The sequence below is a fragment of the Leucoraja erinacea genome, chromosome 36 (genome assembly GCF_028641065.1).
Source record: "Leucoraja erinacea ecotype New England chromosome 36, Leri_hhj_1, whole genome shotgun sequence".
NCBI lineage: Eukaryota > Metazoa > Chordata > Chondrichthyes > Rajiformes > Rajidae > Leucoraja > Leucoraja erinaceus.
In genome coordinates this window covers 9,167,058-9,183,546 of record NC_073412.1, presented here as the reverse complement: position 1 = coordinate 9,183,546, position 16,489 = coordinate 9,167,058, and the positions used below count along the sequence as shown (strand labels likewise).

Here is a 16,489-nt window from a genome sequence, read left to right as displayed (position 1 = left end):
ACCCTTCCTTTTCCCCAGAGATGCTGCCTGACCCGCTGAGTTACTCCAGCATTTTGTGTCTGCCCTTTGGAACGTATCCACCTTTTCCTTTTCATTTTCCCACCCATCCCATAGGATCTAATAATTTTAAGCTTGCCCTGAGGTTTGCTTGGCCAGCCAGACATGGCAATGTAGGAGGATGTTGTGAGCCGGTCTAATTTCATGCCCTCGGTACCAGGGAGGTGTTATCCTAGGAGATTGGGCACGGCCTCAATAAGCAGCAGATAGTAATTCTCACCCCTGCCACACAGATTCACACCCTAGTTTAGTTTTTGTCACAATGAAAGGTGTTTTTGCTGCGTGCTATCCAGTCAGCGCAAAGCCTACACGTGATTACAATCAAGCCATCCGCAGTGTATAGATACAGGATAAAGGGAATAAGGTTTAGTGTAGGATAAAGTCTGATTAACGATAGTCTAAGGGTCTTCAATGAGATGGATGGTAGGTCAGGACTGCTCTCTATTGGTGATAGGATGTTTAGTTGCTTCAAAACACCTTAAAAGAAACTGTCCCTGAATCTGGAAGTGTGTGCTTTTACACTTCTGTATCTCCTGCCTAGTGGGAGGGGAGGGGAGGGTGGGAGAAGAGGGAGTGACCAGGGTGACCTGCACACTGATTCACCTGTTTCCTTATCGAGCCGCTTCTTTGACATTGTCTTCGCTGGTCGTGAGTGGAATCGTAAATAACGGATCTCCTTGCCGTTCTAGCGCAGGAGAAATCCACGCTACGCAAACCTCAGTGGCGGGCAGTGATCCCGCTCGGAATAGGAGTGGCTTTTTGACCAGTGCAAAATTTCACAAGTGTATATAGGAACAGATTAATCTCTTAAGTTGCTGTGGTGTGTTATTAGGTATGTTGCTGATCACAGGCGTCTGGAGTTCATTACAATTAGCTCTAAGCTTATTGTCGCGTGTACCGGGATACCGTGAAAACCATTTGTTGCGTGCTAACCAGTCAGCAGAAAGACTATACATGATTATAGTTCTACCACACGCTTCCGATCCGATCTTTTCAATGACCCCATTGTAGGCTTCTCTCGGCTACCTTCAGGATTTTTATAATAATAATAATAATAATAATAATAATATTTATTTATATAGCACTTTTAAACAAAATCACTTTGAACCAAAGTGCTTTACAGCAATTGATTAAACTAATTGGATAGATTAAATGTCAATAAATCCATACAAAATAAAAAAGAAAAAGAAAAAAGACACAGAACAGTACACTACAGAAATCAACAAGAAACGTCCCCCCATAAGTGCAGTGTTTTTATTATCCTCTGCGCTGACTAAACCTGGAGCGTATGTTCTGCTGGTAGACAAAAATGCTGGAGAAACTCAGCGGGTGCAGCAGCATCTATGGAGCGAAGGAAATAGGCAATGTTTCGGGCCGAAACCCAAAGGAAATAGGTAAAGTTTCGGGTCGAAACCCGAAGGGTTTCGGGCCGAAACGTTGCCTATTTCCTTCGCTCCATAGATGCTGCTGCACCCGCTGAGTTTCTCCAGCATTTTTGTCTACCTTCGATTTTCCAGCATCTGTAGTTCCTTCTTAAACGCGTATGTTCTGCTGGCAGGTCTGGCCATATTCATCACTTCCCAACCATCATCGATGCTGCCTGTATTACACCCACTGATGGAAGGCGGCGTTACATTTAATCAGCCTTGGATTTGGGATGGGGTGAATTCTCTCTTGAGTTTCGCCTGCTGCACCTCCAGCATAATTTCAGACTCCCCCTCCCGTTCTTGCGCGTCGGCAGTCACCCCGGTTCAATCCTGACAACGGGTGCTGTCTGTGCGGAGTTTGCACGTTCTCTCCGTGGCCGTGTGGGTTTTCTCCTGGGGGGGTGGGCTCCCGTTTCCAGACATTCCAAAGACGTGGAGGTTTGTACTGTTGGTTAATTGGCTTGTGTAAATTGTGTAGGGAGTGGATGAGGGAGTGGAATAACATAGAAACATAGAAAATAGATGCAGGAGGAGGCCATTCGGCCCTTCGAGCCAGCACCGCCATTCATTGTGATCATGGCTGATCGTCCCGTCAATAACCCGTGCCTGCCTTCTCCCTTGACTCCACTAGCCCCTAGAGCTCTATCTAACTCTCTCTTAAATCCAGTGTAGTCCAGTCCAGAACTAGTGTGCAGGTGATCGATGGTCAGCATGTACCCAGTGGGCCAAAGGGCTTATATCCACGTTGTATCTCCAAACTTAAAAAAACTAAATTGTGGTAACCCTCCAGCTCCGACTGCCCAAAAATGTCGTCAGTAGACAATTAATATTCAATTAATGACAGATTTCTTTAGAATTTACAATGGCAAACCTGTGTATCATGGCATACCTAAGAACGGCACCATTCATGCTTTGCTAACCAGTTTAATAATCACTAACGACTAACTTTTTGTTTCATTGCTTTGCTTGTGCCTGCTCTGCTGCATGGATCCCCTTTGTCACCCTTCCCTTCTGTTATAATCAATGAGTAGACAGGAGCAGCCGATCGCAGAGGAGCATGGGAAATTCAGCCCAATCGGCAGCAAAACCCTTCCTTCCTGACCACCACCCAGCTGACGTCAGACAGACACGGGGGCTCTGTCCAGGTATTCAACCTTCTTCTGTGATTCATTGACAGGTGGACATTTGCTGTTCAGGAAAAAAAAGTAGTCTAATATACATTGGTGTGTGCTCCAAGTGTGTGTGTGAATGCACGCAGCCTTTTCCCAAGGAAGGAGAAGCAATAGCCAGAGCGCGTTTAGTTTACAGATACAGATACAGTTTAGAGATACAGCGCAGGTCCGGGTCCGCTCCGACCAGCGATCCCCGCACATTAACACTGTCCTATACCCACTAGGGACACTTTTTACATTTACCAAGCCAATTAACCTACAAACCTGCACGTCTTTGGAGTGTGGGAGGAAACCGAAGAACTCGGGGAAAACCACCCCCCCCCCGGACACTTATTATTATTTATTCAAATCGTATGCTATGTCGCTCTTCCAGGGAGATGCTAAATGCATTTTGTTGTCTCTGTACTGTACACTGACAATGACAATTAAAATTGAATCTGAATCTGAATCTGAATCTGAAAACCCGCGCAGGTCACGGGGAGAACGTACAAACTCCGTACAGACAGCACCCGTAGTTGGGATCGAACCCGGGTCTTCTGGTGCTGCATTCGCTGTAAGGCAGCAACGCCACCATGCCGCGTGGGTTTAAGGAGAGAGGGGAAAGATTTAAAAGGAACCTGATGGGCAACTTCTCCACCCAGGGGAACATGGAACGAGCTGCCAGAGAAAGTGGTCGTTGAGGCAGGTCCTATAACGACATTTAAAAGACATTTGGACAGATTCATGCATAGGAAAGGTTGAAAAGGATATGCAGCAAATGTTTGCAAATGAGACTAGCTTCGTTGGCATGGATGAGTTGGGCCGAAGGGCCTGTATCCGTGCTGTATTACTCTGTAACAGGATTGTCCTAAGCTTGTCCTGAATACTTTTCCTGCGGAGATTCCTGCACTGGGGAGGAGGGGAGCGACAGACCTTCCAAGACAGTCAGTCACACTTTGGTTCTGGCTCTCTCTGCCTTGTGAGAGTACTGTGTAAACAAAGAAACATATGAAGTTTAACTTTCCACTACCTGAGAACATCCAAGTACCATTCTCATTTGATGACGTCCTCATTTCGAAGTTATAATGTAGGGATTAGAACAGTCAAATTTTATACATCACAATCCATCGATCAGCAAGGCCTAATAACAAAATAATCTGCTTTAGTGACCAGTTGAAAAGTTGAGGATTTGCCAGGATACCAGGTTAGGTCCTCTGGTTAACTTTAAAATTGTGCCTTGGCGTCTCTTGTACCAGCCTGAGTGGGCAGACAAGGCTTCAGCTTAAGATCTTGCCCACCGATCGTGTATGTGTTCGCTCAGTGCCACGCTGGGATGTCAAGTGAGATGTTGTGCTACAAAATGGTTCTTGATGTGGGGAGGATGTCCCCGCTAGTGGGAGAGTCTTGGACAAGAGGTCACGGCCTCAGAATTAAAGGATGTTCCTTTAGGAGGGAGATGAGTGGGAATTTCTTTAGTCAGAGGGTAGTGAATCTGTGGAATTCTTTGCCACGGAAGGCTGTGGAGGCCAGATCAATGGATATTTTTATGGCAGAGATTCTTGACCAGTACGGATGGCAAGGGTTATGGGGAGAAGGCAGGAGAATGGGGTTAGGAGGGAGAGATAGATTAGCCATGATTGAATGGCGGAGCAGACTTGATGGGCCGAATGCTCCTTTAGAAACATAGAAAATAGGTGCAGAAGGAGGCCATTTTGCCCTGTGAGCTAGCACCACCATTCATTGTGATCATGGCTGATCGTCCCAAATCAATAACCCGTGCCTGCCTTCTCCCCATATCCCTTGACTCCACTAGCCCCTAGAGCTCTATCTCTCTCTCTCTCTTAAATCCATCCAGTGACTTGGCCTCCACTGCCCTCTGTGGCAGGGAGTTCCATAAATTCACAACTCTCTGGGAGAAAAAGTTTTTTCTCACCTCAGTCTTAAATGGCCTCCCCTTTATTCTAAGACTGTGGCCCCCGTGGTTCTGGACTAGCCCAACATTGGGAACATTTTTCCTGCATCTGGCTTGTCCAGTCCTTTCATTTATGAATTTATGATGTTCTGAGCAGAAGTGACAGCAACTGCTGTAAGCGTTCCCCTCTGCTGTGGAGGCAGGTAGAGTTAGGGGATAACTGCAGAAGTTGAAAGAAAGAAAGTAGGAGCAGCTGATAAATAGTTATTAGCCCTTTAAAAGAAAAAATTCACGTGCAAGGAAGCACTTTGTCTGCCTGCTTGAAGGTAAGTTGATCCAGAAACATTTGCAATGTACTAACAACCCTGATGCTTAACTGCTTAATATGGCACAGATCAATCACATGCCAGCCAACTGTTTTATTTGAATGCATCAAAATCACCGCTCTGCCACCTTGTTTATTTTTTAAAGAAATACCTAAAAACATGCATTCTTTAAATGAAAAATACTCGGTTCTGATAAGTGATTAGTGTATTATGGAAGGTAGAAGGGTCTCGACCCGAAATGTCGCCTATTTCCATCGCTCCAGAGATGCTGCCTCACCCACTGAGTTTCTCCAGCATTTTTGTCTACCTTCATTTTTCCAGCATCTGCAGTTCCTTCTTAAACAGTGTACTATGGAAGTTCAGACTTTGGGAATCCACTATTTTCCAAGACTTGTTGAAAGAAAGAGGGCTGGCTGTGCTGAGAGTCAACAGGGTAATTCTGGTCTGTTTCAACGTTCAAGTATTTGAGTGGCAACCATGCTCTTGGTTTCTTGGTCCTCCAAAATATTCCAAAGGGAATTTAAACTGGAGGTGTTAGCACCACTCGGTTCTAATCCCATTGTTAGTTCCTCAGAGCATGGCTGCAAAAATAATGAATGCTTCAAAAAGATGACATGCTGGAGCAGGGGTGGGGAACCTTTTCATGTTGGAATGCCGCATTAAGTTAGCTGTAATCTAATAAAGCCGCATCCAAGAAACTTCAATTAGATATACTTCAAATTGTACATTATTTTGTAAAAATCTAACTACCATGTACTAACTTCAAGAAAATGAAAAAATGTTGTTAATTCTAGAGTTAACTAGCCTTTTAATTTGTAAAGGCGCCTTGATTTGGGCTGGGTAGGAGAATGTCGATTTGCAGCTATAGGTGGTTGAAAAGCAAGAAAGCATTTATCGTGCATGTTGCCGAAGACGTGGGTATTCTGTTGCATTTTTCCATATTTCAATCGGATCTTTCTTAGCGTCAAATAAGGACTTTAAAATGTCATCTTCTGAGAGCTCAATCAATTCCATCTGTAGTTCGTTAGGAGCCTTGGAGGCAACAACTAGGTGAGGTTGAAATGCTAAATTGAAAGCTAAAAAATGCTAATTTCTTTTACTCTTTGGTATTTTAAATACGTTCATTTTAAGATTGAAATAAAAATAATAAAAGACGAACAAAGACATATTAATAAAAATGAAAGGATTTGTTCTACAAAATTTGGATTCAATCAGAAGGCCGCACTTAATGGCCCAGAAGGCCGCAGGTTCCCCACCCCTGTGCTGAAGTAACTCAGCAGATCAGGCAGCATTTCTGGAGAACGTGATGTGGAAGTCGATAAACTGTTAGTTCAAGTTGCCATTCACACCTTCATTGACGTTGCCCTTGTACTCTGTTGCTCACAGAGTCCATAAGATGCCTGCCAGTATCCATCATTTAACATATAACCTGTCAGTTCCACTATACCCTGGTTCTCGCAGACTCGTCATTAACACCTTCACTGTCCTTACCTTTGTACCTTGTTGGATTCGGACCGCCTTTGGTACATTTTAAAAGTAAACCACAATTCCTGTAATTAACATATCAATCTACCTCACATCTGTACTTGTTTAAGAAAGAACTGCAGATGCTGGAAAATCGAAGGTAGACAAAAATGCTGGAGAAACTCAGCGGCTGAACTCTATGGAGAGAAGGAATAGGCGACGTTTCTGGTCGAGTCCCGTCTTCAGACTGATGTCGGGGGGGGGATGGGGGGAAGAAAGGAAGCGGAGACTGGGCTTGTGGGAGAGCTGGGGAGGGGAAGGAGGGAGAAAGCAAGGACAATCTGAAATTGGAGAAGTCAATGTTCATGCCGCTGGGGTGTAAACTACCCAAGCGAAATATGAGGTGCTGTTTCTACAATTTCCTCCTCATCTACTGCATCCGCTGTTCCAGGTGTCAACTTCTCTACATCGGCGAGACCAAGCGCAGGCTTGGCAATTGCTTGACCCAACACCTCCGCTCAGTTTGCTGATCTCCCAGTGGCTCAGCACTTCAACTCCCCCTCCCATTCCGAATCGGACCTTTCTGTCCTGGGCCTCCTCCATTGCCAGAGTGAGGCCCAGCGTATATTGGAGGAGCAACACCTCATATTTTGCTTGGTTAGTTTACACCCTAGCGGTATAAACATTGACTTCTCCAATTTCAGATAGTCCTTGCTTTCTGCCTCCTTTCTGCCTTCCTCTGCTTCTTCCCGGCGGCTGTCACTCTACTCAACAACGTACCTCAGTGACTGCCAATCACCACCCAGACACTTATTATTATTTATTCAAATCATGTGCTATGTCGCTTTTCCAGGGAGATGCTAAATGCATTTTGTTGTCTCTGTACTGTACACTGACAATGCCAATTAAAATTGAATCTGAATCTGAATCTTTCCCTCCCCTTCCCAGCTCTCCCATAAGCCTACTGCCTTCACCTCTTCCTATGGTTTTCCAGGCTCGAAGGGCCCCCCCATGCCCAGTTTTCTATGTTTCTATGTTTGAAGCAGGGTCTCGACCCGAAACGTCGCCTATTCCTTCTATCCATACATGCTGCTGAGTTTCTCCAGCATTTTTGTCTACCTTCACATCTGTACCTCCTCAGTTGTTATCTTTTTTTGATGTATAAATGTCCTGCTGTGCCGACTTAACTTTAGAGATGTAATCACAGCCTTTGACTGTGACACTCTCTCCTTGTGCAAGTAAAATAAACCCACGGCTGATGGTTAATCAAGCTGTCCACAAGTCTTATTGAATGAAGATGGACACAAAATGCTGGAGTAACTCAGCGGGACAGGCAGCATCTCTAGAGAGAAGGAATGGGTGACGTGTTGGGTCGAGACCCTTCTTCAGACGAAACAGCCGGTCCTGCTGAGATACTCCAGCATTTTGGGTCTACTTTCGATTTAAACCAGCATCTGCAGTTCTTTCCTACACCGTTTTATTTGAAGGGTTTGAATGGATAGGTGAAGTTTCGGATCAGGACGCTTCTTCAGACTCGACTCGAAACGTCGTCTATTCATGTTCTCCAAAGATGCTGCCTGACCTGCTGAGTTAATCCAGCACTTTGTGTCTTTCTTTGTAAACCAGCATCTGCTATTTAATTTGTCTCTAAACTTTCATGCCATTTGTTATTGAGTACCACATGAGTTCAGTTGGCCATCTTCAAACCTCCTGAGAGGACGAGAAGCAGTAAGCAAAGACTACTTCTAAAGGAACAACATTGAAACAATATTTTCATAAAGATGTCTCAAGAGACCTCACATTCCCTAAAAACAAGACAATATCCTAGATAAGTAGCTATCCCAAAATGGGTCTGGGGATTGACCTAAATTTAATACATAGTTTTAGTTTAGTTTTGGGATACAGCACGAAAACGGGCCCTTCAGCCCACCGAGTACACACCGACCAGCGATCTCCCGCACCCTTACACTATCCTACACACACTAGGGACAATTTTACATTCATACCAAGCCAAGTAACCTACAAACCTGTTCACCTTTGGAGTTATATTCTGTATTAAGAATATTAAGATTAATTCTATATATAGAATTATTCCATATTAAGAATAAGGGGTAAGCCATTTAGAACAGAGATGAGGAAAAACATTTTCACACAGAGAGTTGTGAGTCTGGAATTCTCTGCCTCAGAGGGCGGTTGAGGCTGGGTCTCTGGATGCTTTCAAGCGAGAGCTAGACAGAGCCCTTAAAGACAGCGGAGTCAAGGGATATGGGGAGAAGGCAGGAACGGGATACTGATTGTGGGTGATCAGCCATGATCACATTGAATGGCGGTGCTAGCTCGAAGGGCCGAATGGCATATTCCTGCACCTATTGTCTATTGTGTGGGAGGAAACCGGAGCTCATGGAGAAAACCCTTGCAGGTCACAGGGAGAACGTACAAACTCCGTACAGACAGCACCCAAGGTCAGGATTGAACCCGGCCCTCTGGCGCTGTAAGGCAGCAACACCAACCATGCTGCCCCATTCTCTCCATTGTAGGATACTGTATTCAAACAGCAGATATCCTCTTGAGACCACCTTTCTTTGCTATAAATGCTTTATGTTGGATCATCTGTAAGATGAAACCCTGAGTAGAATACCCTCAGGAATGAAGAACTTGTATTTATACAGTGACTGTACAGTGAAGGGTCACTTCATAGGGCTTTGCAGCCATTACATTTTTTCATATTGTAGTCACCATTGTAATGAGGAAAAGAAGCAGCAAAGTTTCACAAAAACCCGCAAACCACAATTTTATAATATTAGAAAAGTATTCTTCTGATGTTGGTTGAGATTGATACCTTCAAGGTCAATGATAGCTGGTTTGACTCTCAGCTTAAAGGGCCTGTCCCACTTAGGTGTCATTTGCGCGTCATTTATGCAGCATCATTTACACGTCGTGACGCGTGTGTGGTGGCGTAGGCAGTAACGTGCGGTCGTGCGCGGCGCCCCGGTTTTTCGGATTCACAAAACCTGCGTGAAGCGCTAATGGCGCCCAAGTGGGACAGGCCCTTTATACTATAAGAGTGGATACTTAGTGCTTCATTGTCATCTGTGTTCCTCTGATAGAGGGGAGGTGATATCTCCAGTGGGGCAATGGTCTTCCAAGAGTATATTGAATCATCAAGCCTAGAATCTGTGCTTAATTTCCACACTAGAGACAAAAAGCTGGAGTAACTCAGCGGGACAAGCAGCATCTCTGGAGGGAAGGAATGGGTAACGTTTCGGGTCAAGAACCTTCCTCGTAGTTGGGTCTCGACCCGAAACGTCACCTACTCCCTTTCACCAGAGAGACGCTACATGACCTGCTGAGTTACTCCAGCTTTTTGTGTCTTATCTTCGATGCAGCTCCTTCCCAAATACTTTATTTCCAGGTTAAGTCTGGTTGAACTAAGCTGACATACTATATACATGGGGTACACTACTCATGCACAGAATAATGTTCTTTCTTGTGCATCGATGATGAAGTGCAGCAATTAAATTGATAGGAAATTAGCTTTCTATTTCCTCACTTTAAAGGAAATGCTGGCTTTGCAAACATCAGGCGTGGATTCAATATTGACATTGTTTTCCTGCCACTGTGAATGATAGCAGAGTAAACAAACCCTTGGCCAAAATTAATCTGCCTCATGCCTTGAAAGGAAAAACGCATCTTCAGGAACATTTATCAAGCAATGTGACTCAAACGCATTAGCAACTCATTTTTCAGAGAAAACAACAGTTAGATTAGCCTGGAGCACTTGAACTTTCTGTAAGTCTTGGACTTGTCTTATTGTCTACCTGGATTTCCATTGCTTTGAAAGTAATGGAAGTAGTGAATATATAATAGGCCGAGATGTCTAAGATGACATCGGCTTGTGTGTTTTAGCTGCTAATTCCTCCCTTTTAGTGGTGAAACACTGAGTGGAGGCGAGCAACGATGTCACATTGGCAAAAGGTCCAGACATATCTGTTTTCCGATACTAAACGTAACCCTAAAGACGCAGCTCCATATTAACCACTGCTGGCATTCTGCTCAGTCTGGGCCAGCCATTTTCAGGCAAATGTCCATTTTCTGCTATTATGTTTAAATATTATCAAGACAAAATATGCTGGAGGAACTCAGCGGGTCAGGCAGCATCCATAGAGGTATGGAGAGGCGACATTTCGGAACCCTACTTCAGACTGTCTCAGTATCAGTCTGAAGAAGGGTCTCGACCTGAAAGATCGCGTGTCCATCCCCTGTCTGAACTGCTGAGTTTCTCCAGCACTTTGTGTTTTGTTCAAAATTTCAGCCTCTGCAGTTCCTTGCCTCTTCTTTAAGCATTAGCAATTACTTTGTGAGAATCTGGCAGTGATTTTTAAACTCATAACTGTCTATTATCATAAGTTGAAAGAAGTGGGAGTTTAAGAGAGAGTTAGGTAGAGCTCTAGGGGCTAGTGGAGTCAAGGGATATGGGGAGAAGGCAGGAACGGGTTATTGATAGGGGATGATCAGCCATGATCACAATGAATGGCGGTTCTGGCTCGAAGGGCCGAATGGCCTCCTGCACCTAGTTTCTATGTTTCTATGTAAATCGGGTGCAGGGTTAATAGGAAAGGAGGAAAGAAGAACATTTGGGGGGGGGGAATGCGGATGGCGGTAAAATAAATCACAGTAATGTTCTTCCAATGTGAATGTTGTGATCCGTAACCTTATCTATTCATCCTCATCCTTCCTGGCAGGTGGTTAGCTCAACCAACGGCGAGCTTAACATTGACGATCCAACTGCGGCACACTCCAGTGCACCGATTACAACTCAACCAGAGGTGGAAACTTCAGAAGATACCAAGTATGTTGCCTAGGATGTGTTGCGTTCCCTCGTGTTCGGTGAATGCTCCACCTTGCACTATTCATTACCTCAGTAATTGCACATTCAAACACTCGACCTCAAGACTATTGGAGGGGAAAAGAAAATTCCCAATAGAAATAAGAGAAATAAGAGAAATCCGATGAGTGGATTTTTGTTTTCTGGGGCTGTTAAGAAATCTGAAAATTGAGAGATTTTCCCATCTTGAAAATTCACAATGCAAATATTTTGAGGTGGGTCTTGAAAGTGTGGAGCATTGAACTGGAAATGTACCTGGCTGACTACATGCACGGCAGACTGTGATTCACGTGGATGGAGCAGCAGTTGTCCATAATCCTTTTAACCCTTTCACTGTCTCATAGTGTGCTTTTCCCATCAGTTTCGCTTTGAACGATAATTTCCAACTAGTATTAGGTACTCGTCCAGACCACTAGTTCTGGATGTTTACCCACTAACCCAGAATAGCAATTAGGATGACCAAAGGCTCTTCCACGATAATGCTAGAACTTATCATTTAAGCCTAATTTTCATCACGAAATTCTGGCAAGTTAGTATTAGTTGCATTGGTCTGAGAAGTCGCTTTTGAATAGCAAACTAAAAAATATCTTTCACAAAATAGGGGCTTGGCTGGTAAAACTCCGAATCCAATTGAATACTTATTCTTCAATGAACTTAACTCAGCTTAAGTGTTGGGGCTTGAGAACCATCCATCTTACCAACATGAATAAAATGTTACAAACTGTTGACACCGGCCGGGATCTCTGCTAGGTTGTTTGATTTGCACGGTAAAATTCCTTCTTCAATTATTCACCATCATTGTCCATGGGGGCAAGAAGCAACATTACACAAATGCTGGTGTGTGCCAATGAAAGGGTTAATATTTCCTGCATTTCCATCATTTTTCCCGGATATGCTTTCATCCAAGTTTAATGGGAGCTTTCTGAACACACCTTCTTTGAAGTCTGAGTCTCGAAGGAGATCGTATTGTCTTACATACAGAAGCCCTGTTTGACATGACTGCTCCTTATCGGATCATATTTAACTTTGACTGTTTGCATTTTAAGCTGTTTTGTTCTAAACTTCATCAGTACCCTCTTCCCTGTTCTCCTCCTCACTCACCTGCACTGGGGGAGTTTTGATTGGGATGTGACACGGTTCTGAGACTAATGATTGCATTAGTCTTTGAGCTGTGCATATTTGACCACATCAAATGGCATTCTGCGCTAAAGTAACACAGGTTGGACAGTACAGTGAAGTGCAGGAGAGGGTTCCATGACTAAACCATGTCATGCTTTGAGGAAGTAGTTACAATGAGGGAGAAAAAATATTGCAAACAGATAATACGGGAAACACTCAGCAAGTCAGGCAGCGTCTAAGCCAAGAGAGTTAACGTTTCAGACCACCACCTGTGACGTGGTATTCAACCTGAAACGTTAACCCAGTCTCCGACCTGCAGAATGTTCCCAGCATCTGTTTTTATTTCAGATTTACGGCATCTGCAATTTTTTTTTTTTGTTGTACTCTTTAAGTTGCAATTTGAAATCATCCGTTTGGAATTAAATCAGTTCAACTTCTTTGGAGTTTCTGTTCAGTGTTTGATGATCTCCAGTCAGGCGAGCTCTGAGTATAGTTTTGAATTGCTGCATAATAACCTGTGGCAATCTAGAAGAACCATTCCTTTTGTGTATCAGTTTCTGATGCCAGTGTACGTACACTGGATTAATAGCCAAACTGTTTATCTTCCACATTAAGATCAACACCTTGGCGTTAGTCAGATCTTTAGATCAAATCATGGAATGGAATGAGGTTTTAATAGACATTTGGACAGATACATGGGTAGGACAGATTTGGAGGGATATGGACCAGGTGGGACTAGCTTAGAATGGGTCGGTCGGCATATGCAAGTTGGGGCTGAAGGGCCTGTTTCCATGCTATATGACTATGACTATCTAACGTTCCTATGAGGCATGTGCATTATTAGAAAGACTTTTTGAATTTTTGTAATCTTTCCATTACTCTGGTAATAGGGAGTATTACATTCTTCATTCTGTAGCAAAGTGAAAATTTGAAATTTAAAATCGCATTTTCAAGTACCTGCAGTGGTAAAATCCGAGTGTAGCTAATTTAATTTTTTTAAAAGGCCACTGGCAGGAATGTCAGTGTAATCTAGCCACGTTACCAGCTTCACTCATTTCCAAGGTTGGCGAATTGTCATGTTTCTCTTATGTTTGGGGGTTTTGTTGAGTTGAATCCTTTGCTTCTCCTGTGCTTCCCCTTCCCTATCTCACTGTTCGCTTCCCTCATTCCATCAGTCGGTTTAGTCCTTGCTCTTCCCCTCGGCCCATCTTGCCCCACGGCTACCTCCCCCCTTCCCCCCTTTGTCACCCATGTGCATGATGAGCCCCACAGCAGGGCTTTCGACTTGGATTAATCTGTTGTCTTTTCTCTTTAAACTCTGTAGCTGCATCAAAGTGCTCAACATGTGGTGAGTCCCTCTGTTTGGTCAGGGAACGAGAGAGCAGAACAGGATAGAATGATGTAAAATGTTCACGCAATCTGCCTGGGTGATTGCAGTGTCAGCCAGTGACCACCTTTTAGAGGCCAAACACCATGTAAATGTGACCAGGTTCATTAATGTCCTTTTAAACTTATGATTCAGGCTGCGTTAACATGAAGGGAAATCTCTCATTTAGGTTTTTGCAATTTCAGATTTAAGTAGCTTCAATGCCAGATCTTTTGAGACAAAGCAGTTTTCTTGTTTGTGTAAAATAAGTCTTTGTCCAGATCTTGATTCATCTTCCAATCGGAGACTGATCCAAATTAATAGACAATAGACAATAGGTGCAGGAGTAGGCCATTTGGCCCTTCGAGCCAGCACCGCCATTCAATGTGATCATGGCTGATCATCCCCAATCAGTACCCCGTTCCTGCCTTCTCCCCATATCCCCTGACTCCGCTAATTTTAAGAGCCCTATCTAGCTCTCTCTTGAAAGCATCCAGAGAACCCGCCTCCACCGCCCTCTGAGGCAGAGAATTCCACAGACTCACCACTCTCTGTGAGAAAAAGTGTTTCCTCGACTCCGTTCTAAATGGCTTACTCCTTATTCTTAAACTGTGGCCCCTGGTTCTGGACTCCCCCAACACCGGGAACATGTTTCCTGCCTCTAGCGTGTCCAAACCCTTAACAATCTTATATGTTTCAATGAGATCTCCTCTCATCCTTCTAAACTCCAGAGTATACAAGCCCAGCTGCTCCATTCTCTCGGCATATGACAGTCCCGCCATCCCGGGAATTAACCTTGTAAACCTACGCTGCACTCCCTCAATTAAGTTTCTAGCAGTTGTCCATCGCAGGCAGCCTCCAACCCAGGTCTTTTCAAAAAGGATGTAGTTTTGACAATCCTTTTCTCAAGGAAACGAGTTAAAATTTATTCTGTTGAATCGCAAAACTATTTTGGTCAATATTTAAGTTTTAAGTTTAGAGATGCAGCGCGGATACAGGCCCTTCAGCCCACCGAGCGAGTCCGCACCGACCAACGATCCCCGCACATTAACACTATCCTACACACACTAGAAACAATTTACACTCATACCCAGCCAATTAACTTACAAACCTGTACGTCTTTGGAGTGTGGGAGGTCTCGGAGAAAACCCACGCAGGTCATGGAGGGAACGTACAAACTCCGTACCGACATCACCTGTGGTCGGGATCAAACCCGTGTCTCCGGCGCTGTGAGGCAACAATCTACCGCTGCGCCGCCATGCCGCCATGCCATTTCTCTCAAATAAAACCACGAGAAACTTCAGTAAAGATTCTACTGCATTCGGACTGCATTTCCTGAGAATGGGCATGGCTGTGATAGGATTTTAGGTGGCATCTCCTCTTTCTAGTACAGGTAGTTCTACTTTAACACAATAGCTGGGTTTTTTAAGAGACCTTGCGTTACAGAAAAGGACAGGCACATTGGCACAGCTGCTGCCTCAGCGTCAGAGACCCAAGTTCCATCGGGACCTCAGTTGCTCTCTGTGGAGTTTGCATGTTCTCCCTGTGACCACGTGGGTTTCCTCCAGGTGCTCTGATTCCTATTTTAACGGGGTTTGTATTTTAATTGGGATAACATAGTGGGATAACATATCACTAGTGTAAACGGGTGATCGCTGGTTGGTGTGGACCTGATGGGCGAAGGGCCTGTGTCCATGCTGTCTCTCTAAACTAAACTAAACTAAAATCACACCATAAAAACAGTTCTGTCAATGGGAAAGGGTGTTTCGGAGCGAGAGAGTTTCAGACTAGCAATATAAAAATTAGTTTTCCTGCAGGATTTTCAAAAGGAAAGATTTTAATAGCAAAAAGTTTATTTTTGTTACTGCAAGCTGAAATATACTAAAGATTGCATGTTTTATTGTTCAATGGAATATCTTGCAATAGAAGTGATTTCTTTTCAATTTCTATGGCCACCTGCTGTGAAACTGATTATTTAAGAGACAAATATGCCTGATTGCTGCAAGAAGGTTACACTGAAACACCTTTTTCTCCTCGAGTCTATTTTTTCCCCTTCAAGACAGCTTTTTTTCATCTGCTTGCCAAAATTGTCCAAGTAATTGTCCAAGTGGTTCTCTAGTTCTTGATCGAAAATGGCATTATAACCAATTTGGCCCACATAATACAAAGTATTCCCTAATTAATCAAACGTATTATATCTGATTAGCGTTATGGATACGCACGTTCTAACAATGTATAAATATTGTTCTGCTTTTTGTGTGGTAGATATTCTTCCAGCTGTTCCCATTTATTTTTGCATGAAATCTCTAAACATGAAGCACAAAAACTATAGTTTTAATCGCACACAGGTATACCAATGTTAGAATTCAAAGTTTCCATCTGCTTACTTGTTAGAATACCTATTTTACATTTATGTTTGAAGAACGGTCCCGACCCGAAATGTCACCTATCCATGTTCTCCAGAGATGCTGCCCGACCCACTAAGTCACTCCAGTCCTAATTGAAACGTCACCTATCTATGTTCTCCAGAGATGCTGCCCGACCCACTTAAGTCACTCCAGTACTTTGTGTCTTTTTTTTTGTAAACCAGCATCTGCAGTTCCTTGTTTCTACCTATGTCTTTGTTCCATGTTTTCACTTGTTCATTTGTCATTTGCAAACTTACTTAGAAACAAGTATTTCACCCGTTTCTATATGTGGGACCTGTTTGTGCAAGAGCAACGTGCATAGATTTGTAGTTTGTTCAAGAAGGAACTGCAAATGCTGGAAAATTGAAGGTAGA

The 16,489-nt window shown here is 43.8% G+C and overlaps 1 protein-coding gene across 5 annotated transcripts in view; it reads left to right on the top strand.

Moving 5' to 3' along the window:
* Positions 1–16,489, top strand: part of LOC129713532 (casein kinase I-like) — a 198,276-nt gene that overhangs the window by 166,804 nt on the left and 14,983 nt on the right. For 2 of the 5 annotated variants that reach the window (XM_055662622.1, XM_055662621.1), the window contains 3 exons: positions 2,516–2,629; positions 11,080–11,186; positions 13,666–13,689. In XM_055662622.1, the coding sequence (XP_055518597.1) occupies positions 2,516–2,629; positions 11,080–11,186; positions 13,666–13,689 (245 nt within the window). The remainder of the gene's footprint in view (positions 1–2,515; positions 2,630–11,079; positions 11,187–13,665; positions 13,690–16,489) is intronic. The other 3 variants (XM_055662624.1, XM_055662623.1, XM_055662625.1) reach the window with 3 other exon arrangements.